This window comes from Rutilus rutilus (genome assembly GCF_951802725.1).
Source record: "Rutilus rutilus genome assembly, chromosome: 15".
NCBI lineage: Eukaryota > Metazoa > Chordata > Actinopteri > Cypriniformes > Leuciscidae > Rutilus > Rutilus rutilus.
In genome coordinates, this window is record NC_140220.1 from 17,093,407 (window position 1) to 17,119,000 (window position 25,594).

Here is a 25,594-nt window from a genome sequence, read left to right on the forward strand (position 1 = left end):
GCCACGCCCCTTTTCTAAATGACCCCGTTACAGCCACCCAAATGCCAAAGTTCAACTTTTTTTTGATAATTATTGATCTAGAGAGTCCAGAGAATTGTCCTAGACTGGTCTGGTTTTGATCGGGCGAAAAACCAGGGACTAGTTCGCAAAAGTAGGTTTTGGACAAAATGCGACATAGCAGAAAATTGTTCCTGCCTAAATCGCATTTGGAGATAGCCATTTTGTCCGCCTTGAGCCAGGGATCACAGTGGTGTAAGGCACTTGAGTCTAGGTCAAATGGCCTAAGAGTTATGAGTGGTTCCCTTTTAAGGGAACTCGCGTTGCGTCGAGTTTGACGCTATGGGAACGCTTTGCGTGATGATGTCTTGAAGCACATGTAAAATCAGTCCAAATGGCGTGGTGGAACGTCAGATGCGGGTGACGTCACGTACCAGGAAACTATAAAGCCTGCTTGAAAACAGAGAGCGGCAGCTTCTGTGTCTTCAGTAGCGCTCTATGTGAAATCTGTCTCTGTCTATTTATTGTTGTCTTGTCACCATTATGAGTTCCAGCGATCAGTTCAGAATGTGTGTGCATCCCTGCCCGCATTTTATTACGGGTAGGGACACTCACGTTCTGTGCATTGTTTGTTTGGGAGAGGAGCATGCCCAGTCAGCACTCGAGGGTGCTGGCTGTGTGCATTGTGAGGCGCTGCCCATGCGCTCGCTCCGATCCCGGCTGAGCTTCTTCCGGGAAGCTCGCGTTCCCCAGGGCTCGGGTCCTGCTGCTGCCGAGGCACAGCGGCGATCTCAGTCCTGGGGTTCGCAAATGGATCTATCAGCGGGGTCTGAGACGGGCTCTGCCCTATCTCAGCCCTTACCTGATAGATCCGATGTCTGTCATCAGGGTTCGGAAGCATGCGCTGTGGTTTCTTCCGCCCCGATGATGGAACAAACACTGCAATTGTCCAGTTCTGAGGAACTGGATGTTGTTAGTGTTGAGGCTGAGTCTGAGGACGCCCCACCTCAGTCTCATGCATTTGAAGAATTGCTGGAAGTAGTGACAAGAGCAGTCGATAGACTATGTATTGAGTGGCCATCTAAAGATAATCAGGACGTTCGTTCAAAAAGTAAACTTGACGAACGCTTCCTGCCCTCACGTGCACAATCACAACGCCGAAATCTGCCGTTTTTCGAGATCGTGGGAGAAGCCAGCTTCATATAGAGTTTTTAATTCACAAACATCGAATTATTCTTCTATTTCTGGCTACAAAGAGCATGGTTATGGGGAGATGCCGAAGGTGGAAGAGACGCTTGCGAGCTATCTCTCTCCAGCAACGGCATCTTCCCTAAGTGTTTCGGCATTGCCTAATAAGCCCCTCAGAGTTACATCTTCTCTGGTGGGCAAGGCTTATTCCGCGTCTGGTCAGGCTGCAGCGTGTTTACACACGATGTCTTTGCTGCAGGCTTATCAGGCAGAATTATTGGGAGATCTCGATGAGGGCGGGGGTATTGGCCCAGATGTGGTGTGTGAGCTCCGTAGAGCCACGGATTTGTCTCTCAGGGCCACCAAGGAGACGGCTAAATCTATCGGCCGTTCTATGGCAGCCCTGGTGGCTACTGAGAGGCATCTGTGGCTCAATTTGAGCAATATAAAGGAGAAAGAAAAAAAACTTTTTAATGGATGCACCTGTTTCTACGTCTGGTTTGTTTGGTAACGCTGTTAATACTGCAGTTGAAAAATTCCAAGAGGCTTCTAAACATGCTGCAGCGTTCCAAAAAATGCTCCCCCGTCGCTCACATCCTGAGGCTGCTGTGCGGGAACAGCCTCAGACCTCGAGCTCCCATAGGGCATCTCAGAAGCAGAGCGTTTCCTCCCGTGCTCCCCCACAAAGATCTCGGGGACAGGGAGGACGTTCTCAACCCCAGCCTTCGAAGGGTAGAACGGATCTGCGGACCGTTATTACCGCCAAGAAGGCTGCTGGGAAAAAGTCCTGACGTCCGTGAGGGTAGCCCCCCCCCGAAGTGCAGCGGTCAACACCTCTTTTTACGGTGCCCGTCTCCCTTCGGTACCCTCAGGGGACCGTTCTGCCAACCCTGCCACCTCCGGTGTTTCAGGGCGCAGCAGTCTCCGGCGAGCACATATCTCAAGGACCACCCGGAAACGTAGTGGCCTCGGGATGCCCGCCCCCTCTGAGGAGGGTGTTAGAGCAGTCCGTTCAGTCGTTCCCTGCCGGTGCGCTGTTACAGGTCGACGAACCTATTACTCAACAACAACAAAATCCAGAAGCCAGTCTCGAGAGACTGGTACCTCTAGTAGAATCTTTGACAGCGTGGAAGCTACTGCCAAATGTTTCTCGATGGGTCCTGCAGACCGTAGAAAAAGGGTATCAAATACAGTTCAAGAAACGCCCACCTCGGTTTATGGGGGTCCTACCCACAGTGGTGGACTCCGAGCAGGTTCTGGTCATGGAACAAGAAGTGAACACTCTGTTAGAGAAAGGAGCCATAGAATATGTACCTCCCTCCAACAGGGAAATCAGGTTTTACAGTCGATATTTCATAGTTCCAAAGAAGGACGGGGGATTGCGTCCCATTTTAGATCTTCGAGTTCTGAACGAGTCAGTTATGCAGCTCAAGTTCAAAATGTTGACTTTGAGACAAATCGTGCCACAAATCAGGTCCGAGGACTGGTTTGTCACGATAGATCTCAAGGACGCATATTTCCATATTTCCATCCGTCCGTGTCACTGGAAGTTCCTGAGGTTTGCTTTCGGGGGCAAAGCATACCAATATCGAGTTCTTCCATTCGGTCTAGCTTTATCACCCCGCACTTTCACCAAATGCGTGGATGCAGCTCTGGCGCCCTTGCGCCTTCAGGGTATTCGCATAATGAACTACATCGACGATTGGTTGATTTTAGCTCAGTCGCATCAGATGGCGGTTCGGCATCGAGATGTCGTCCTCGCCCATATGAAAGAGTTGGGGTTACGGCTGAACGCCAAGAAGAGTGTGCTTTCTCCACTTCAGAGGACCACTTTTTTAGGCGTGGTTTGGGATTCAGTGTCGATGCAGGCGCGCCTGTCACCGCCACGTATAGAGTCCATCCTTGCAGCTGTGAAAAGTGTAAAGCTAGGCCAGCTACTCACTGTCAAACAGTTCCAGAGACTGTTGGGTCTCATGGCAGCAGCTTCCAACGTGATACCTTTTGGACTGCTGCACATGAGGCCCCTGCAGTGGTGGCTCAGGACCAGGGGGTTTTCCCCGAGGGGCAACCCATTTCGCACAATCAAGGTCACGCGGTAATGCCTACGTGCCTTGGCTATGTGGAAGAAACCTTGGTTCCTGTCCCAAGGCCCAGTGTTGGGAGCTCCTTATCGTCGCAAACTGCTAACGACGGATGCTTCCCTCATGGGTTGGGGAGCGATTCTAGAGGGTCGCTCATCTCAAGGTCTGTGGGAAGACCATCATCGTTCATGGCATATCAATCGCCTAGAGATGTTAGCTGTCTTCCGGGCTCTGAGGAGCTTTATCACAGATCTCAGGGGACACCATGTGCTAGTACATACGGACAACACGTCGGTAGTCGCCTATATAAATCACCAAGGGGGTTTGCGCTCACGCCCATTATGCAAACTGGCACGCCATATCCTCTTGTGGTCCCAGGGGAAGCTGTTGTCACTCAGGGCAGCTTACATTCCTGGGGTCCAGAATATAGGAGCAGACACTCTGTCGAGGCAGGGGCTGAGGCCCAGGGAATGGAGGCTCCACCCCGAGGTGGTGGAGCTGATATGGAGGGAGTTTGGCCAAGCACAAGTGGATCTGTTTGCGTCTCGAGAGACGTCTCACTGTCCACTTTGGTTCTCCCTCACGCATCCAGCTCCTCTGGGACTGGATGCTATGGTACAGACGTGGCCGAGGCTACGTCTGTACGCTTTTCCCCCAGTTGCTCTGCTCCCGGGAGTTCTGGAAAGAGTTCGCAGGGACCGGGTCCATTTACTTCTTATAGCCCCGCGCTGGCCGGGCAGAGTATGGTTTCCCGATCTTGTGTCTCTCCTCGATGGGCCTCCTTTGGAGCTACCCGTCAGGAGGGACCTTCTGTCCCAAGCGGAGGGCTCGATATTACACCACCGACCAGAACTGTGGAACCTGTGGGCTTGGCCTCTGAGGGGGCCCAGCTCATAGAGTCAGGTCTCTCAACTGAGGTTGTTGAGACCATTCTACAGTCCAGAGCTCCCTCCACGAGGAAACTTTATGCCCTGAAGTGGAGAGTATTCACTTCTTGGTGTAGTGACCGTCGGTTGGACCCAGTTCACTGCCCAATTGGTACAGTGCTGGAGTTCCTGCAGGACCGGTTCACTGCAGGTCTGACCCCGTCCACTTTAAAGGTTTATGTGGTGGCCATAGGTGCTTACCACATTCCTTTGGGTGGAATGTCTGTGGGGAAAGACCCCTTGGTATCTCGTTTCCTTCGTGGCACCTGGAGGCTGAGGCCTGCAGTTCGCTCTAGGGTGCCACCATGGGATTTGTCCATTGCGTTGCAAGGCCTTTCCCTGGCCCCCTTTGAGCCTATTGAGGAGGTTCCTGAGAAGTTCTTGACATTGAAAGCTCTGTTCCTTCTAGCTATTTCTTCTCTCAAGAGAATAGGGGATCTTCAAGCATTGTCGGTTGCTCCGTCATGCTTAGAGTTTGCACCGGGTATGGTTAAAGCTTTTCTGCATCCGAGACCGGGTTATATCCCCAAGGTCCCCACTAATGTGGCTAGACCTATTGTTCTGCAGGCCTTCTGTCCTCCTCCCTTTCAGAATGCGGACCAGGAGACGAATAATTTGCTTTGCCCAGTTCGGGCGTTAGACGCTTATGTCCACAGAGCTGCCCTGTGGCGTAAAAGTGATCAGCTGTTTGTATGCTTTGGGTCCCCTAACAAGGGATCTCCAGTGTCTAAGCAAAGAATGAGCAAGTGGGTGGTTGAGGCTATTTCGCTTGCTTATGAAGCGGCCGGGCAGCCTTCTCCTATGGCTGTCCGGTCGCACTCTACAAGGAGTATGGCGGCCTCAAAGGCCCTTATTTCAGGAGTTTCTCTCCAGGACGTGTGTGATGCGGCAGGCTGGTCCTCACCGCACACCTTTGTCAGGTTTTACTCCTTGGACCTGGACTCTACACCAGGGTCTCAGGTCCTGTCATCCTAGTGCTGCTCTTTATGATTTCACACAGGACAGACACTTGTAGCTATGGTGGCGTTGGTATAGACGTTCCCATAGCGTCAAACTCGACGCAACGCGAGTTCCCTTGAAAGGGAACGCCTCGGTTACGACTGTAACCTCGGTTCCCTGAAGAGGGAACGAGCGTTGAGTCACCTTGCCATATCTCCTTCATGCCTGTCAGCTGCTACTTCAGACTTTACGAAGCTGCCGCTCTCTGTTTTCAAGCAGGCTTTATAGTTTCCTGGTACGTGACGTCACCCGCATCTGACGTTCCGCCACGCCATTGGACTGATTTTACATGTGCTTCAAGACATCATCACGCAAAGCGTTCCCATAGCGTCAAACTCGACGCAACGCTCGTTCCCTCTTCAGGGAACCGAGGTTACAGTCGTAACCGAGGCGTTTTGTACTTTTGGTTGCTGTAGCGCCACCTATGGGCCAATCAGGGTCATACTCTGATAGGTTGTCCCCAAATTGAGGCCTACCATCTGGCCAGGTTTCACGTCTCTAGGCCTTACGGTTTGGCATGCACGATGCGTTTTACGAATCCTTACAATTACAATAGGGTTTCAGCATTTCATGCTTGAACCCCTAATAAGAATGGAAGCTTTTTGCCATTTATAGCGCCACCTTTGGTCTGATCGGCATGAAACTCTGCATGCTTCTTCACCATGTTATGACACATATGCTCATCAATTTTTGTGAAGTTCTGAGTTTTCATTTGGGATTTATAGGCTTTTTAGTGTATTTTGCCACTCCCCTTTTCTAAATGACCCTGTTACAGCCACCCAAATGCAAAAGTTCAACTTTTTTTCCGATAATTATTGATCTAGAGAGTCCAGAGAATTGTCCTGGACTGGTCTGGTTTCGATCGTGCGAAAAACCAGGGACTAGTTCGCAAAAGTAGGTTTTTGACAAAATGCGACATAGCAGAAAATTTTGTCCTGCCTAAATCGAATTTGGAGATAGCCATTTTGCCCGCCTTGAGCCAGGGATCACAGTGGTGTAAGGCACTTGAGTCTAGGTCAAACGACCTAAGAGTTATGGGCGGTTTTGTACTTTTGGTTGCTGTAGCTATGGGCCAATCGGGGTCATACTCTGATAGGTAGTCCCCAAATTGAGACCTACCATCTGGCCAGATTTCACGTCTCTAGGCCTTACGGTTTGGCCTGCACCGAACTGTCTACTAATTCATAACTAATACTCTTATGAGAGTTAGTTGACATGTAGATGCAACGTTACTTATAATCAGCATATCTAAAGAATATCTAAAAGGGGACCATCAAAATAAAGTGAAACCGAGGGTGTTCCTACACATTTTCTATTTCAAAATTCCATTCTTCTCCATTCTTAAATTTCCAAACCTATCTGTAGATTTTTCAGATCATATTTAACATAAATGGTTCACACAACATTATTTTCAGCATTACATTTAGCATATAGTACATCTGTATCCGTACAGTATTTTTATTCTCTTAAAATTCATGTGCTTACATTATGAAAAGAACCTATAACGCTTTATAACCTGCATATATATATATATATATATATATATATATGATTTAGATCGTTTGCTCCTTTATCTGTTGCTGGTTTGAGTGGCACACACACACACATTAGCAGGGGCGGAGTGGGACCAAAAAATCTACGGGGAAATTTCGTAGACCACCGGCCCTCAGTGGTAAAAAAAAAAAAAAGTTTTGTTCCCATTTGCTCAAATAACAAAAGAAAAACTCCTCTATAGTTTTTTCACAACTTTCAAAGAGAGGAAAAAAATTGCGAGAGATGGATAACGGCAGTCAGACCTCAGAAGAGAGAAATATATGTCAATTTGTAATCACTCCCACAGACGCTGTATTAGAAACCCTCACAGCAGCATTAACTAGTTTTTTGTAATTTTATAAAAAGGTAATATAATATAAAGTATAGTGTTATAAATGTAATAACATATTTTTTTAAATTGAAAATATAAAAAACTTTCCAGGATTTATACTGATGATGACCATTAAAACGCGTTATCATCACCCTGTTGAAAAGGGTCCATTTTCACGGTGACACGACTCGTTAGCTTAACTGCTAGTGTTAACATAATCCGTATAGGCCTACACTTAGCATAGCAGCAGCAGCCAAGGGAAGTTACTCGTTTTAAAACTAGGAAATCTGCCAACCACTGAAGGACAAATTCAAGAGTCACTCAATAGTAAACTATTCATTTGTCTCATATTAACCACAGCTACTTTCAAATTTTACAAGCTTTTGGCTGGCTGGCTGGTAGCTGGTGCTAATTCCCATCTGTGCCTATCTTTGACGACATGTGCTTCAGTTTATTTCACCTGTAGTATCTTTGCTCGTTGATGCCCGGAACATGTCTGTTATTTTGGAGCATTTCACTGCCTCCTCCTCTATAATTTTTTTCCTTTTGAGTCTGACCTTCTCAGCGCCAGGGGCGGCGCCAGATCATTTTTAACGCATGTGCTGAGGGGGTGCTAGATCATTGACATGATCAATGATCATTGGGGAGCTGTGCAATTATATATATAGCCTATATATGTATATACATATATATGTATATATATATATATATATATATACTAATAATAATAATAATTGAGCAAAACTTGGCCACTAAATATTTAATATTCAATTATTTTAATAATCACAATTAAAGTTTTAATTTTATTAAATTGAACAAGCGCAACATTCAGCATTCAATCAAATATTCTAAAAGATGTATTATTAATAATAAGGTTATTTCAACATAATATCTCGTTATTTCGACATAATATGTATGCGTGCAGCAAGCACGATGTGCATTTGTAAATCTGGTGACAAGTGCATTGATTTTTATGAATAAATGAGCAATTTTCTGTCAGTGTCGGCTGCAAAGATGAAGTTGACGATCGCCATATTCGTAGTGAACGCGCCTATAGAGAGAAATGTACATAATGGATTACGTAATCAGAGAGCAGCCTTTTTCTTTTCGTTTTGAATTATTTCGTTTAAAGACATTTCAAGCTTTGTGTATTTGATGTATTTCTCATGTCTGTGTGAGGCATACACTGAGTTTCGTTAAGTTAGGATGAGATGCGCTCCAGTTAATGTGCAATGCAATTGACCGCGCGGGCGCCTCCATGATTATATTGTCTGTTATATTTGCTTCTTATTTATTAAATCCAGGCAATTGGTTGATGAAAAATTTATTAAAATTAAGATACAATTTATACAAAACAAAATTCACTTTAAAAAAAGCTTTCTACAAAACAAAACTTAATGAAGTGGTCAAAATCATGTCTGACCCACTCCATGTCTCCCGGTATATTGCGCATCCTATCTTACCCGTGCTGTTCACTTTTCATTATCAACATAAATGGAAAAAAATAACATTATAATATTTTAACAAATATGAAACTAAATTCGCTTATTTAATGTCTACAACAGTATTGTAGGCCTACAGACTCTCTATTTGTACAAATTGCGGCACATTCATTTAATTCAGAATTTTGCACACACAAGGTGAAAGGCATTTGTTCAAATCAAGTTCACGGATAATTGTGCATGCATTTATTAATCATTATGATACTAAGATCATAACAAAGTAGGCTATGCTATGTACAGAAAATCAGATGAGCCCAGAATATGAACGCAACGTTTAACTACACGTTAAGCATTTTCCTCCCATAGAAAACCATTATAAGAACGCTTAATGTGGCTTAATGCAGATTAGAATGTCCCCTTATTATGTCGAAATAACGAGATATTATGTCGAAATAACATATATTACGTCGAAATAACGACTTCTTATGTCGATATAACGACTTCTTATGTTGAAATAACGAGATATTATGTTGAAATAACGACTTAATATCTCGAAGTAACAAGATAAGTTTTCTTTTTTTTTTTCTTCAAAATGCGGTTCAGGGCTTTCATAGAATACAGCCTGAATATAATTGCTTCCAGAAATTATTTTTGGGGGTGCTATCGGGGTGCTTTGGTCTTTCTTGGGGGTGCTGAAGCACCTGCTAGCCCCTCCCTAGCGCCGCCCATGCTCAGCGCCACCTTTCAGTTTTCTTTTTTGCCTTTCCATCATTTAACTCACTCACACGGACGTTAGACTTCCAAAACGTGACGAGGAAAAAGAGGTGTTCGGCGGCTTTTTACATCAAAGGCCTTTTGGGGAGAGGCCGCTCACTGATCCCCCTATGTTTTTGAAAATCCTAGACATGGTTGAACCACTTTTATATACTGTGTTGAGCAGAGAGGCTGCACAGTTTGACCAGCGGGAAGCGGCCGCACATCAGGCCGCCAGATGGTGTTGCTAATATAACTCGCAATGTATAACTATTATCAGACCGGCCCTCGCGGCCTCAAAACAATACCGGCCCACCGGGAAAAGTCTCTATTATTGAGCTCTCCCAATTGCCACTCCGCCTCTGCACATTAGTTAAGTGAGGTTCAAAAGAGACTCGCTTATGATAAAGACAAACAGTTTTGCGTAATGAAAATAACCTTGAATTCATTCAGTCGTGAACAATAACTAAACAATCACTAAACTTTTTCCATGAAAAATTCATTTTTAGAACTTTATTCTTCAAACTGAATAGGGGCAATAGTCTTGAAACATATTTTCCATACTTTGTTGTCTTTTCCCCATACTTATCCAGACCTGGAAATTACTCAAATCAAATTCCACACTTTTCCAAACTGCGTAGGAACCCTGGAAACCAATGTTGTAAATTCTTTTTGCGTCAGTTACTTTTTTTTTGTTGCTAGTTTTTTCTTTATTTGCTCAAGCACATCCAAAACTGGAGTTACACACGCTGACTATGTTCAGGTTCACTTGTGCACTGGCATCCTTTTGTGATGCAAAACATTAATGATTTTTGGGGAAAAAGGGTTTAATAAACCCAAAAAAAAAAAAAAAAAAAAAAAAGCCAAAAAAATGCCCTACTATCATATGCCTTTACAGCAATTGACATATACACTATAGTGCACAAGTCAAAAGGACTTTTGTGTTACATGAAAAATAGCAGCCTTTAGGTTTGGAACAACATGAGGGTAATTAAATAATAACAGAAATTTCATTCTGGGCTGAACTATTTCTCCAGTTAAACTCAGTCTGAAATGTAATTGCTTAGTGCTCATAATTGCAGCCTTCCCCAATTTTGGCCAGAGCTTGTGAAACGGACGTTTATTAGTGCCGATGAGAGCTCATCAAATGCCCCATTTGGGCTCCAGCTGCAGTATGATGAGGAAAGATGATTGCATGCTCTCATTTCATTCATCAACATTAACCACAACACTGATCAGATATAACTGAGTTAATATGATGCACCAGCTATGTATCATTTAATAATGCTGAGGGACTGTCAAATAAATCAGGAGATAATTAAAGGAGGAATAATATAATTGCACAATGCCACGTTTCCACTTGGGAAGTGTTAGACTTCTAAATGACAGTGTGCGATCTATTAATCTGTTTTTCAAAGTCACTTATGCTTACAATAGACATTGAGTCTTTGATATAGACACTGATTGGGCTATTGATTATTGGGCTGGCGTATGGTGTGAGTAATGTGGTCAAAGTTACTTAACCAGTCAATACAGAGAGATCACCAATAACCAGAATCAGTTTTATAATAATAGCCTAGTAGTTCCATAATCTACCTTTATAAGCATAGATACTCAGCACTTACAGGAAACACTATCCACTTTTTAGCCGCCTTATTTTCCATTCCGTTTCTCCAAAGCATTTTTTTTTTTTTTTTTTAATATACAGAAATTCTTCATCAATTTATCCAACCATAACAATTCTAATCATAAAAAGCATTTAAGAATCAAGACAGAAATTACGGTCCAATACAAAACTATTGACCACTAACTACTGAGCGAGCTCCTTAACGCATTATAGTCCATCTCGTCTATTGCAATCTCAAAATTCTGGCCCGTTGATAATACCTAGCATATCAAAATCAACTGCAGGTGGTAAATCCTTTTCCTATTTAGCACCTAAACTTTGGAATAGTCTTCCTAACTTTGTTCGAGAAGCAGACACACTGTCAGTTTAAATCTAGACTAAAAACACTCTTTAACCTGGCATATACATAACATATTATCACATTTCTATAATTCACATCCGTCAAAGGATTGTTAGGCTGCATAAATTAGGTAAACTGGAACCGCAAACACTTCCTGTAACACCCAATGAACTTGTTACATTGTTAAAAGAATGGCATCTTCGCTAACATTAGTTAGCCTTTTACCCTGAAATTACCATAGTCAGATGGATCCGGGCCGTATCCAGATCAGATGGAGGACCTGCGCCTAGACACGACCACAACGCATCCCTGAATGTTAGCAGAAATCCTGTCAACTACCAGTGAAGGCGTCATCGACACGACACATCCTCAGCAAAGACCACAAGATCCAGACAGGTCCTCAGCACAGACCTACAGTATGACCAGCTTCATCCCCATACAGTGATGAATCCGATCTCCAAGCAAAAGGAACTGGATGAAATATTTTAATACTACCGATCCACAATCTGATTTCTGACTTGTGATGCAGCCTGAATCCTAATGACACTGTGTTCATTCATAGGCCAGAGGAGAACTGGACCTCCGATTGAGCCTGGTTTCTCCCCAATTTTTTTTCTCAATTCTTTCACCTGATGGAGTTCACTGTCGCCTCTGGCTTGCTTAGTTGGGGACACTTAGGGCCGGATTTACTAACAGCTTGCGCCAGCGCAAACCCTCTTTTGGTGTTAAAAAACTACTGTCAGGATTTACTAAAGATACACAAGCCGCATTTCCATTACCCTTCAAATTGCGCAAATTGAAACTGAGAATTGAAAATACGGCCAATGGAAACTAATTTTTTTTTACGCTCGCATGCCTTTATCAGGCAATTCGAAAAATAAATATTTTGCAAAACTGCAATGGAAACAGTTTTTGCGCATTTACAGGTCACCTGACGTAGATGACGCAGAGTGTTTGGACAGAATACGAGACAGAGTTCTTTATTAAATTCATATAAGACAAAATAATTACAGGAATAATGGATTCTAAACCTCAAATAAATGCCACAATCAAGACCTCGAAGCAGATATGAGGGAGAAACACCCAGAAACACCTCACATGTGCTGCTCACAGGTATAATAAGGGTTGTTCCTTACCATTAATGCTTGGAAAACACACATACATCTCCTTCGATTAATAATAATGGCTAGTGCAATGGCTGGGATATAGTACATAAACCTACCAACGTCCGTTGCCATGGTTTTTGGAATAATTTTACTTATCGCGAGAGGAAAAAATTAAGTTTTAGTCGCATAACATCAGTTAATGGAAACGCAGCCATTTTGCAATAGTTTTTTGTTAGAAAAAAATCGCAAAAGTTTTGCGCAAATCTGTAATGGAAATGCGCCTACAGTGAAAAATTTAAGCTGAAAAGGTGTGGACACAGTTATTTTGGCTGACCTTATTGCATACATGCAGATTCCCTTTCAGATGCAAAATTTATGGGATGAGAATATTTAAATGAATCACACAAGGTAATTTACTAAGGTTTGCGCTAGTCAATTGACTGGTATTTGCGCCATTATTTATCGCCCAAAAGAAGCATGTTTTAAACCAGACGTTAAGTTGCGCTGCTCTTGGTAGATTGTGTTGGTCATTATGGAAATAATCCAGCTGTGTCTGTGTTCTTTAATTTGCGTCAGTAGATCACGCACTGAACTTTCCTCTCCATCGGTGCTTTTGTGGAATTGCACTCTCACGCTAATTTGCCGTTTATTAAATCTGCCCCTTATATTCAACAGTATTATTTATTTGACTGCACTTACACTATTGGATGAGAACTGAACTGGACGATGAAATAACTTTTTCTGCAGAACTGCTTTATAGATTAAATAAAAAAATATGAATAATTGGTGATCTTCACAACGAAACTGAACTGAACCCAGCTGAACAATAACACTATTTTCTTTTAGAGCTGCTGTGCAGCTGAAACGAACTGTTTGCATCATTGAATTATTTTCCTGTTTATCACTGTAAAGCTGCTTTTTATTTGTATATATACATAGCTCTATATAAATAAAGGTGACTTGACTTTTGATAAAGTACAACATATTTAAGGTTTATTGAAAAATATTCAAACACAGACATTCACATTCTCAACACTGCTGTGTCATTGGCAATGTTTTATGAGAGTTGGCGGTCACTACTGAACTCTTTTGATGTGACTCCCATTTTCATGGTAACAACAATTGATTGGTAGATCTCTTCTCAGGATTTTGGGTAGGATATCTCCAGGAATTAATTATTTTCAAAAACTTGGAATCACATTGACATAATCTCTTAATTTCTGATGGCTCATGACAAGGCTGCTAAATATTTACTTTTAAACTCTACTCTGTTGTAGTTAAGTAATTTGCAATGTCATTAACCAGTGGTGTGTCAGAAACTTGGTATAAGAAACAGAAAATGTCACACTAGCGTTGAAAACAACTGGGAACATTTTATTGCTGGACATAGCTGTCAAGAGTGAAAACAACTGATGAACTGAAAACAATAACACAAAATTAAAATGACTGCAGACAAATCTGAGTGCTGTAATGTGTTGAACAAAAAAAAAGAAAAAAGAAAAAAAGCATAAATATATATGAGCAAAAAAAGAGGAGGAATTCCACTATTGCCGACACAAATGGTCATAATGCAACAAACGTATAGAACTCAACAGCGCAACATGGTGAAAATCATAAATACACAGAATGAGACACAGACAAAAAACAAATAATCATGGACTCCAGAAATGTGGTGGCAGTATGAATCCAATCCATCATCCACCTTTATTATGAGCTATTGTAAGCTTGTTTAAATAAAAAACAAGAACCAGTAGTAAAATAACCAGTAACATGGAGCATTGTTAATGCGGAGGGTGTTTTCAACCAGTTGATGTCTTCTCGCACATCTGACTCAGTAACACCATTGAGACAGAATAGCATCTTTCATAACACTATGCATATAGAGTGTGGTCCAAATGTCTGAGACCACAGAGTTAAAATGTCTGTTTTTGTCATAATAAAATACACAAGGAATTTGAGTAAAAAGTAGGAATTAGTCAAGAGTTTTTAATTGTCTTTGTTTTTGGTATGTCCCCCTTTTGATTTAACCCATAGCAGCCTGGACTCCACAAGTTTGACCAGCTGATCCATGTTATCCAGCACAATTTGTCCATCAATGGAAGCAATCAGATCCATTGTCAGATTTGGAGTTGGACAAATTAGCTTATTGATTAGCAACCTATTTCTTCTTCACTGTGGATCACACCATTACTTTGTTATAGTATATGTACTTTTGCTCATTTCCAGGCTTATATAACGGTTTGAATGTTTTACAGATTTTCAATATGGGCTCAGACTTTTGGACTTTACTGTATGAGCTACAATAAACTAGATGTTTGTTCAGTTGGTACAGATAGAGTATGAAAATTTCAAAATCAAATGTTATGTACAATAATGAGCTACAAAGTACCACATCTATGATGTAATAAAATATGTAAACATATTTATTGTTTGACACAGTTGACTGTGACAACATGAAATATACACTCATTCACATTGAATTCGTCTTCCGCAAATCATATTTCAGCCCTCCTTCAGACAACAGATTGCTTCGCTCACAGTTGCTCCATATTTGAGACGTGTGTAGCAAATGACTTAAGCAGTCAAAACTGAAAGGAGAATCGCAAATTTAATGTAGAATGTCTCGTTTTCCATTTGTAATAGATGGATTTTCTTTCAGTTGAATCTGTTTATGGCAGAGCTCAATCAGAATACGAATATTAAAGCAAGTTAGTACTTGATGGACACTGGAAGAGAAAAGGATGAGAAATAAAAGCAGAAACAAAGGAAAAATGAGTATGCTAAAAAAAAAAAACTAAAAAAAAAACATTTGTTTAATGGAACATTTCTTCTCCTGCTTGGGTTAGAAAAGTACTGTTTTATGGCAAATTTTCCCACTTTGTATCTTCAAAACAACATCCTCTAGATCTCCTCTTTGCAAAGATATCAGTACTACATCACACACATCACATGCATGCCCAAAATCATGACCATTACCCATGATCTGCGTTGATTTGTACAGGGTTACAATGGACAAGGGTTGCTTTTTTTCTCCGTTTGTCTTTTTTTTTTTTTTACACCAAGTATTTTGTACCTTAGAAAGTCACTTGAGGGATAACAATGTAACAATGAGATATTTTACACTGGCATTGTCCCACAACCAGACAGAAAATAAGGTATCAAGGTCCCCAGAGTCCTATTTGCCTTCTCCCTATATGCTTACCGTACGCTTAAGTGTGCTTCAGATCACAGAGCTTGGAAATGGGTTCATTTTGACTCAATGAGTTTGAGTTTTTAAAGGACTTTTTTGTGTGTAAAATTACGGTTTCCTGTTCAAGTTTTTTTTCTTTGTATTTTGTCATTTGGATTTCGTTTTATACATAGTATTCCTTGTCCTTGTCTTTGGGTCTCTTGTTGCTGGCACTCTTAGTGCTGGGCTGTTTGTCTTTCACTACCGTGCCGTTATTCTGTGCTGAATTGCTAATGTAGTTCCGTGTTTCATCTACCTGATAGGAGCCCTCGTCCCTGTTCCTGTATTTGTACATGGCATAGAGAAGGATGAGGATGCACAGGGCGGCAGCAGAGATGATCCCGACCACCATGCCCGTAGTGCTGCTGGACTCGCGTATTACCTCCGAGGCACCAGGGGGCACTCTCCTGATACCCGGCTCGGTGGGCAGAGCGCTGGGGATGGTACGCAACATGGGCTGCGTGATGTACGGCCCCTTCGGTTTGGTGCCGTCCATGTCCAAAGATGTGGGGAGTGGGAGCAGCACTATGTCCGGTTGGGGTTTGATCTCACGGTTGTTCATTTTCCCAGCGGGGATTTTAGGAGCAGCCTCGGGCATGACGGGGGATGAGCTCCTGAGGTCAGGCAGAGGGGGGATGGCCGTAGTCCTGCCCGCCTCAGGTTTAAAGTCCTTTACTTCCCACTTGGGTGCGAGAGCTTTGTAGCCACCTTCGTAAGTCGACGTGGTCAAGATCTTATCTGTTACCAGGGAGAAGGTGGTGTAAAAATCTTCATCGTCAGTAGGGGGGAGGCTAGAGTCGAAGGCCTCCCCAGAGCCAAACCCCGAAATCACCAAGCCATCACCATCATCATCATCACCATCATCATCATCACAATCATCGCTGCCTTGGTGCGACAAGCAAGGTACCCCCGCCTCGGTGGCAATTGACAGGGACTCTTTTGTGGTCTTAATAATGGTGAGGACGGGGTGAAGGGTCGGGGGAAGGGGGATGAAAGGGGCTCGAGTGGAAACAGGGGGAATGTCTATGGGATCCTCGACTAGAACGGGGATGACTAACTCCCCTCCTGGGAAGCAGAAGAAGAAGAAAGGAAATTAGTGTCCATTCAAGTTCGGCTGCTTGCTAAACAGGCAACTGTACATGACCAATTAAAGCAAAGCAAGAATATTTGGAAAGGAATATGACAAAAAACACTCTTGGCCAAAACAAACCAAGAAAGAACAGAAAGAAAGAACGGAAATGTGAAAATGCCAGGTACATTTATCAAAAGGCTTGTAGGGACATGCAGGGTCTTGAGCTTTCTTTTTGGCGTATTTAACTGACCTCTACATAAAACCTATTACTCACAATTACTGTGCCCCTGCCACTTGGAGCGTCCAAAACAAGTTAAACTAATGAACATAGTCTTTAATTTTGCTACATCTTGAGAAGTGTAAAGGTGAAAGTAAAAAACTGAGCTGATCTGACTGCTCACGTTGTGAATTCATTTAGGAAAATTAGGTGTAAGCATCATGTTGGATCAAAAAACGTAAGACCAATGAAGAGCGTAATATATGGAACACTCCCAAAAAATACCATTATTGTATTGAGATTTCTAATTTTCTGAGCGGCTTATCAAGACTGTAGAGGAAATCACTTTATTACTTTTCTCTTTCAAGTCTGTCACACTTGAGATGAAAGCCAATTGCCTTTTGACAGTTCTTATGAAATTGCCACAATGGCACAAGTCGCAAGACAGTTCAACAACACCTGAATGTTTCATTTCATATGTGAACACTTAATGTCATACTATAGGTTTTATTCACACGATTCACATTGAGGGTGATATTTTAATTGTTGAAAACATTACATACACACATTGGGCTTCATGCATTTAAAAACTTTTTTTTTTCATTTAAGTTAAAACGTAAAACCATTCCTAAGTAAACTGACGCATTCAGCTCACATGGTTAATAATACAATAAGGCCCAATGTTTTTACAAATAAAATCTGGTTGTTTTTCATGAAGACACATGTTTTTCTATTGTACATTTCTTGAAGATTTTTTCCTTTTTTTATTGTTACAAGGGATACATCCAGATGTTGATTGAATCTGCTCAAACTTACGCCAAGGTGGCTTCGCTGATTACAAACATAGGGCACTATAAGGCAACATAGGTCTCAAACAACAGACCAAAAGAAACAAAAGGAAAGGAAAGAAAAATGAAAAGCAATGCAAACAACTGGTTAATGGTTAGAGCAAATCACTAGAAACATTCACAAACCAAATGCACAGTCAAAAAGAGAGTAGTAAGCACATAAAAAAGAAAATGATTCTAAAAAATAATAAGCATATTAAACAATTCATCAAAAGGTGGAAGCATACCAACAGTTCTGTGACTTACATCAACAAATTGCCCGCATGATTTTGGCAGGAAGAAAACATTTTACAAAAGAAAGTTGTGTAAGAATGCTTGGGAATAAGTATGGTTAATCTTAAAAAATTTAATTAGGCAATCAATTTATCCTCTAATTTTATATATAATATTTTTTCTTAGACAAGATGATACAGGGAGGCAACGACACATACATTCACACCATGACATGAAAAATAACTTCACCATTCTGCTCATTAGTTCTTTCTTTTGATAAATAAATCATTTTCTCTACATAAGAAAACTGTACATTTTTTTAAGATAATTTAGCTTTGAAGTATCTACAGATACATATTTTCTTTTTTAACATGAATTCTTAAACAATAGAATGACTGTACATACTGTACTGTTGCTATAAGAGGAGAAAGGGAGGGTCGAGAGAGAGAGAGAGAGAGAGAGAGAGAGAGAGAGAGAGCAAGAGCAAGGGAGGGGCCTATGAACAGACTAGGTAGGAAATGACATAGATGGAAGTGAACGTGTACGTCAGTTGCCATGTCCATGTAAGGGCGGTACGAAGCGGTCGGGCGGCAATAGAGCTTTGGGCTGTAAGGAAGGGATGGGGATATACAAACAATGAGCATATACATGCCCATCTACCAGATCATATAGAACTCAAGACTGACACTCATACTGACCCTAAGCTGCAACTTCTGTCCCATGCAGTTTTAATGTCAGATTTAGATTTAAACAATTTCCAGTCAGAGTCAGATTTCCACTGGGAAAAATAATGACTACAATTTTAACTGATTTTGAATGTTTGGAGTAGATAGTGGTGAATACAAATTAGCATTTTTTTTTTTTTTTAATAAAAATTATCTGTATAAATAAATACTTGTAAATAAAGCTATCAAAGATATCAAATATTGATCAAGCTAATCAAGAAAAAAAACTAAAAAAAAACTAAACAGGAATCAATATAGAACATATATAAATATACACATATAAATATAAATACATATATAAATATAGACAAACCAGACGATATACATGTATACACATGTATACATGTATAAGCAATAAAAATGAATAACTGACAGAAATTCTCTCACACTATCAAGATTGAAATAATCAGAAAACACATAGTGAAGCCAAACAGAGGAGGGACACTGTACCGTCACCACCTTCACAACTAATAACACCATTATTAGTTTTCTTTTGTAAATCTATTGTTAGTAGTTTGACAGCACAAAGCAGGGGAGGAAAAGGAAGGAAAATCACTTTTCTTTTTTTTTTCTTTTTTCACTGCAAGGTGAAATCATGGTTTTTAACAAGTTGCATTTAGGGAAAGTAGAATCACAGCACTGCAAGCTTGGATCAGGAGGGCTGAGAACAGGGTAACAGGATATTGAGAAATCCATGGGCTAAAGGCTGTGGGATATCAACTCGAATCAACCAAACCTCAATCTCAATACAGAGATAAAGACCTCGTTGATCTTATGACCACTTGAACATAATGCTAATCCTGAATGCATTCGGACAATTTAGAACAGAAATATTCTGCAGAAATCATTGCATTAACCAACAGCCGTTTGCTCAACATAAATGACAGTAAAGACTGGGAATTCCACAAATTAGCATCCTTACAAGACAGAAAACATATCTGTGAGATGTCTCTAACAGATCCATCAAAAAAGAGTGCATTTAAATTTGTATGCATGTAGGACATGAGAGAGATTATTGTATTATGCAGTTAATCAGTATGGGGTTTTTCAATGGTTGATACTGTTACTGATTATCTGGTGAGCAGAGCAATTTAATGACTCAAAACAAGTGGACAATTTTTACTAAACCTACAAAAACCTCGTATAAATTAGTTTAACAGTTGAAACTAATTTTGCTTTGTTTATCACATTTCACTGATTCCCTAGTTCGTCCTGAGCTAAATGGGCAGCCTGATCTCACACACGAAACGTACATATTTAGACGTAAATAAAAACGATCCAATTCGTATATATATTTACGTATTATAGTGACTTTTACGTATCATATGGACGTTATTTCAGGTTCGATACGTATCTATATTTACGTATTACAACTTAAAATACGTATAGATTCAACGTATATCCATAAATGCATGACAGCCTGGTCTCATTGTTAATACGTAATTTTCAAAGATAGAAAACGTACGTTTTATAGATAAATGGAAGATCCCTTAACCCCACTCCCAAACCTTAACATAAAGTTAGCAGCTACCCATTTTATACAGAATATAAAAAGGACAAAACGTACAGAGATGTGTGGGAAATGGCAATTTTATTAACAATATAGCATTAAAAGATTTTTTTAGGAGCTAATCCTACTCCTACCCCTAAACCTACCCATAACAATTTCTTAAAACTACATAGGCTACAATTATGAAGAAAAATTACAACATACGTGTAATCACAATAATTTATTTATTGCGAACATGTCAAAACCGGTTCCAAAAGTCGTTCACATGACGATGTGTTGCAGTCACAGTCCTCTCTTTCAGTATAATAGTTTTGAATGAGGTACAGAGCAGAATTTAAGTTATTAATCCAAGAAAATGTTAATCCGGCTTCGCTCTGTGTGAAGGCACGCGTGCTTCTCCATTTCAAATGTAGTTTACCGACTGAAATACGGCATGTCGCAATCTGTGGCGAGAGCCAATGACCGTTTGATATCACTGCCGTAAAACATGTCGTAACGCTTCTTGAGGGCGCAATTTTTGAATTTGAATTCATCACGAGCGCGGAATTTGACGGTTACAGACTGCGCTGCTGTGATAGCCTGTGAAATGGAGATGAAGATCACTCACTGGATAAAGGGCTGAATTTGGATCTCTTTCTTGCAAACGTATGGATTCTAAAGATTTGGATTATCAAGCTAATAAAATTGATGTCTTTTGTGAATTTATGTTGGGTTTTGGTGTATTATTGTTCTATTGGAGAAAACGCATTTTGTGTCTCACTGTAAATAAACTAAATATTACAAAATGGTTAAACGATTAAATAAGGTATTTTTAAGGTTTTAAAGTGTATTCTTGTGTAACTGCATGTAGGCTAATCCTCCGAAACGAGTTTGCAGCAGAAGGCACGAACAGAGCGAATGGTTATTAGCCTATTTCTTGAGTAAACTGCATTTAATAATAATAAATGCGACTGAAAACGTAATTGATAAGACATTTGAATGCAATAGAGTCAAAACATTAATGCCACGATTTTAATATGCATAAATAAGAATACGTACAAATATGTACGTCGGTAGAGTTGTTCATACGTAAATAATTTACGTTTTTGTGCTGTTAATACGTAAATATTTTACGTTTTAGAGCTGTAAATACGTCAGTATTATACGTTTCTGTGTGTATAAAACGTAAGTAAATGTACGTATGGTAGAATTACACTTTACGTAAAAATGCACACGTATTCTCATGAGATCACGTTGCAGCGGGTGAATTTATTGGCTTCAGATGATTTGATCAAGATGAAGGCATCTACTAAAACCACAGGCACATAGACAGCGCCACAGAGGACCCCGACATGTCTCAGTAAATACTTTAATCGCACATTAGCTATGATCATTTTCACAGTGTTTTAATTCAGCTCAAACATGGTGTGCTTGTCTTAGGGGACTGTATTTGTTTTGCAGAGAGGAGATGTTCTTTGGGCTAAGCTCCATTACATAGTAAACACTTCCACACTGCATTATGCCTCCAGCTCAGCTAGATTGCCGCGTTCTCTGCATTTGCTTACAGGAGTTCATTCTTGTAAACAAATGTGAAGGGCCACCCTCTTTCTCAGCTGTTAATGCTCTCTAAAAATGTCTCCGGCACAAAATTCCACGTTTAGAGCGGAGAGGATGCGAAACGAAAGAAATTAACCATAACAGCTGACATTCACAGTAGTGCTCTCTCTCTTGTGGCCCCAACCAAATCCAAGTGCCCTTGGTCCAGATATCCGTGCCTAAACTCCGTGACCATCTTGTTTTCGCTGAGTCGAGCCAAACAGCAATGGATGCCGCAGGTGTGTGGGGCTAAACCTGCCTGATCCCCTAAAAGAGGAGTATGTGTGAGCTGGCCCCTGTGGTTCAGTCAAATCCTTTTGTGTCAACCATGCATTGTGCCCAGTCTGCGACTATTGCGGTTTTCCTCTGATAACTCATCAGCAGTATGAGAACTGAAAACCCTAGGAAATGAGAACGCTGTGTAACTGCTGAGGGGCTGTTTTTATAGATACAAAAACTGACCTTTATGGCACTTCCTCAAAGTATCAGATTGCATTGGGATTGGGCAAATGAGCCAGCGCTAAGCCTTGGTTTAAGTTAATCCTGTATGAATTGAGATTTCAAATTATTTTTCAGTAAATTGTGCTCATAAATTGGCAGTTATTTAATAATTATTTAATAAAGAGTTATTTAAAACTTTATCAGTGAATTCAACATTGTACTATGAGCTTTTTACTTTTACTTCATTAATCTGTAAATACATGAATGTTAACATTCAATTACTTAGGAGCAAAAAAAAAAAAAAAAATGCTGTGTTTTTTTTCTGTCGTACTTTTAGTAAATACTAGAGGTGTAATGATACCCACAAGTCACGATTCAATATCACGATACTGAACTCATGATACAATATTATTGCGATACTCCAAGACATATGATAAAAGGTTTAAAAAAATGCTAAATTTGGTATTACATTGTGTGTGTAAATGAATAGGCTTGGACTTGGTGCTGGAAACCCAATGCACAGGACAATAGTGACACCAGAATAAAAATATTGATGATTCTGAAGCTGAAATACAGAATTATTTTAGACGAATATGTTTGCACTCTGTCATTGTCTAGATATATTTAAATAATGTAGGCCACTTTTTACTGGTAACATAAAACTTTTGGCATTATCAGGACCCACAAATATTCCCCCATTGCATTATTATACATTATATTCAACATTATATATAGCAGTTTAATGTAGTACTGACACTAAAACTTGAATTTTTTCTCACACAGTAATTTTTATTCTGGTATCCTAAGCCAGAGGCATGCGACCACTGTCTGCTGCACAATGTGTTGTATGGCCATTAAGCTTTAAACAGTTAACCTTTAATTGAGACCTGCTTCAAAGTGATAGCCGGCCCAACGGGGCCTGACTACACCAAACTTCAGTGACCAGTGACCAAACTGCCAGTGGTTCAGTGACCCGTTCCTTAGGGTCCCATGCTCTCTGTGCAACTCTCCACATGCTCCTGACTGATGTCTTGTTTTGAAGACTGTTTTTCCATCTCAATAAACCGCGCTGATGACAGCACGATGAAACCTTAGGGACCCTACAGACCCAGCATCAGTTTTACTTTAAAAGACTCTTCCTTCTTGAACTACACTACCCACCCCCAATGTCAGTTCTGTGCATGAGTTTGAGTTTATTTTTAGTCTTTAGGCAAAGTTACATTTGTCCTATAAACTAGTCATCAACATACAGTAGGCTCACTGGAAAAATGTGCCTCTACTCATTTAGACATTTGCATCACATAATCAGCTATATACTGTATGTAAAGCTTTTCTGGCATAGTATACTTGTTGGGTTGATCACCTAGTACAACATTGCACTTGCAATGCAGAGCACTTGAGTGCGAGTCCTGTGAAACACAAGTTACGATTGTGTCTTCAGTAAATGTGTTTGTACCTCACGTTTGCTTTTGTTAAAACTGTCGGTTAAGTTTAGGGTTTAGGGTCAGTTAGGTTTAGTGTCATTAACCTTGTAGCGCCACTCAGTGGACATTTAATTTTTCAAACTGCCACGATACGTACAACAACCAATGTACGTTTACGGTAATTTGTTTCGTATAGGGTACAACAGGGCTAAAGGCACCTTTGATTTTATTTTCCTCTTAACAACTTAGATGGCACAAAAATTTGCCACAGCACTTCCCAAAACATCCGCTTTTCAAGATGCACATGGAAATTTGACTGATCCTTGACGCGATCGGGGGGTGCAATGCAAAGTTGATTCTGTGCTAATTTGATCTAATATTTGATGTTTTTTAAAATGTTGTAGATTTAAGTAGCAAATGAGAATCTCTAAAATTATTGAGTATATTTGAGACAAAAGTCTTAATGATTTTCATTTTGGTTCAAGATAATTAAAGCAACAGTTTTTCAACAATGGATTTTTTTTATTTTAAACATAAGGTTGGGGTAAAAGGCACCCATGCTGTTGGGGCTAAAGGCACAATAATTAACATGATAACCAGCTTGCTGACTGTTCCATTTGTTGACAGGACATGGTTATATTTAGATGGTAAATATCATATATTAAGTTGGGTCTTAGAGATACCCACCATTTTTATGATGAAACCATCATATTAAAAAATATGATATTAATCATATCATATAATACAATATTTATTGTTACTAAATGATTGATTACTATACACTGTGTTTTTGTTAAAACACCCTGACAAGCCCCTAACCATTATGCCTATTTTGAAAAACTGATCATTTATATCATCATGCCAAGCCTTGCCTATTTAGAACATTAGAATCACAACAAGATTTTAGAGTTTCCCCCTGTAATTCAAATGTAACCCCTGTTCATTATATAATGTTTCATTTGCCCTTTTGTGGAATTCCCATCAGTTCAAAAGTGTTCAAGAGTTTCACAGAACACAAATACAAGAAACGACATCAGCAGGACATCAGACAGATAGAATAGTCAAAGACATCAGCACACAGACAGATGATAAGCACGTCAGCACAAACGGTCAGCCCGTTAGCAAACGCATGGGTGGAGAAGCACACAAGATGAAGCCGATAACTTCCATGCAAGAGTCATGATGGATATCTCCCACTGGGGATTGGTTAGTTTGCAATCAATGCATGCCACAAACACGACTGATCAGATCAGTAGTAACAAATAGAATAGAAAAACAGATATACTTTTGTGGCAATAAAATTCTTTTTATGCCATCTGCATTCAAACAGACATGTCTATGCAGAAAGGCACTGAAATAAAGATGAGATCAGGGATGGAGGGGTGGGGGGTGGGGGTCATTCTTTCACACACAACTTTCTTGAGACAGAATGGGGTTGCCTGAACAAGGCAAAAATTATAAATAAAATATATGATGGCAAGAAAAGATTTTGTTGCCTTTTATTTCCTGTTGTATAGAATGTGGGGATGTTTAATTTTAAGCCTAATGGCACAAAACATAACAAAAATGAGGAAGAGAATTATTAAGTTTTTTTTTTTCCAACCACCAAAATTCCATGCGGCACAAGATGAGATGAAACAAGAGGATCATCTTTAATCCTGGAAAATGGAAGGATGAGGACATCAACGAAAAAGCCCCCCAAAATAGGGAAAAAAAAGTGAAAATGCTGGGAAATACGGCAAATTAACCAAAATCACATAAATGGGATGTCAAAGAGTGGATACAGAAGGAATATGTTTTTCTACATGAAAAAAGGTTTAACCAAAACAGAAACAGAACAGAAAAGTATCATGCAAACTGTCCACGAAATCTGAAGCGAAGGTCAGACTGATGATGTGAATTTCTGTGTCAACATGAAATCGTATGAGTGTGGTGGTTTGTGGCTAAGTGTACTCGCATCGAATGTCAGATGAGAAAAGATGAAAGTTAACACTGGAACCGTCCCTAAGCATACTTC

At 40.4% G+C, this 25,594-nt stretch overlaps 1 protein-coding gene across 1 annotated transcript in view; it reads right to left on the reverse strand.

Moving 5' to 3' along the window:
• Window positions 1-13,343: 13,343 nt before the first annotated feature.
• nrxn3b (neurexin 3b) overlaps window positions 13,344-25,594 on the reverse strand; it is a 523,467-nt gene continuing 511,216 nt past the window's right edge. The window contains 1 exon segment of the mRNA XM_084433352.1: window positions 13,344-16,617. Coding sequence (XP_084289478.1) covers window positions 15,677-16,617 — 941 coding nt within the window. The 3' untranslated portion in view covers window positions 13,344-15,676.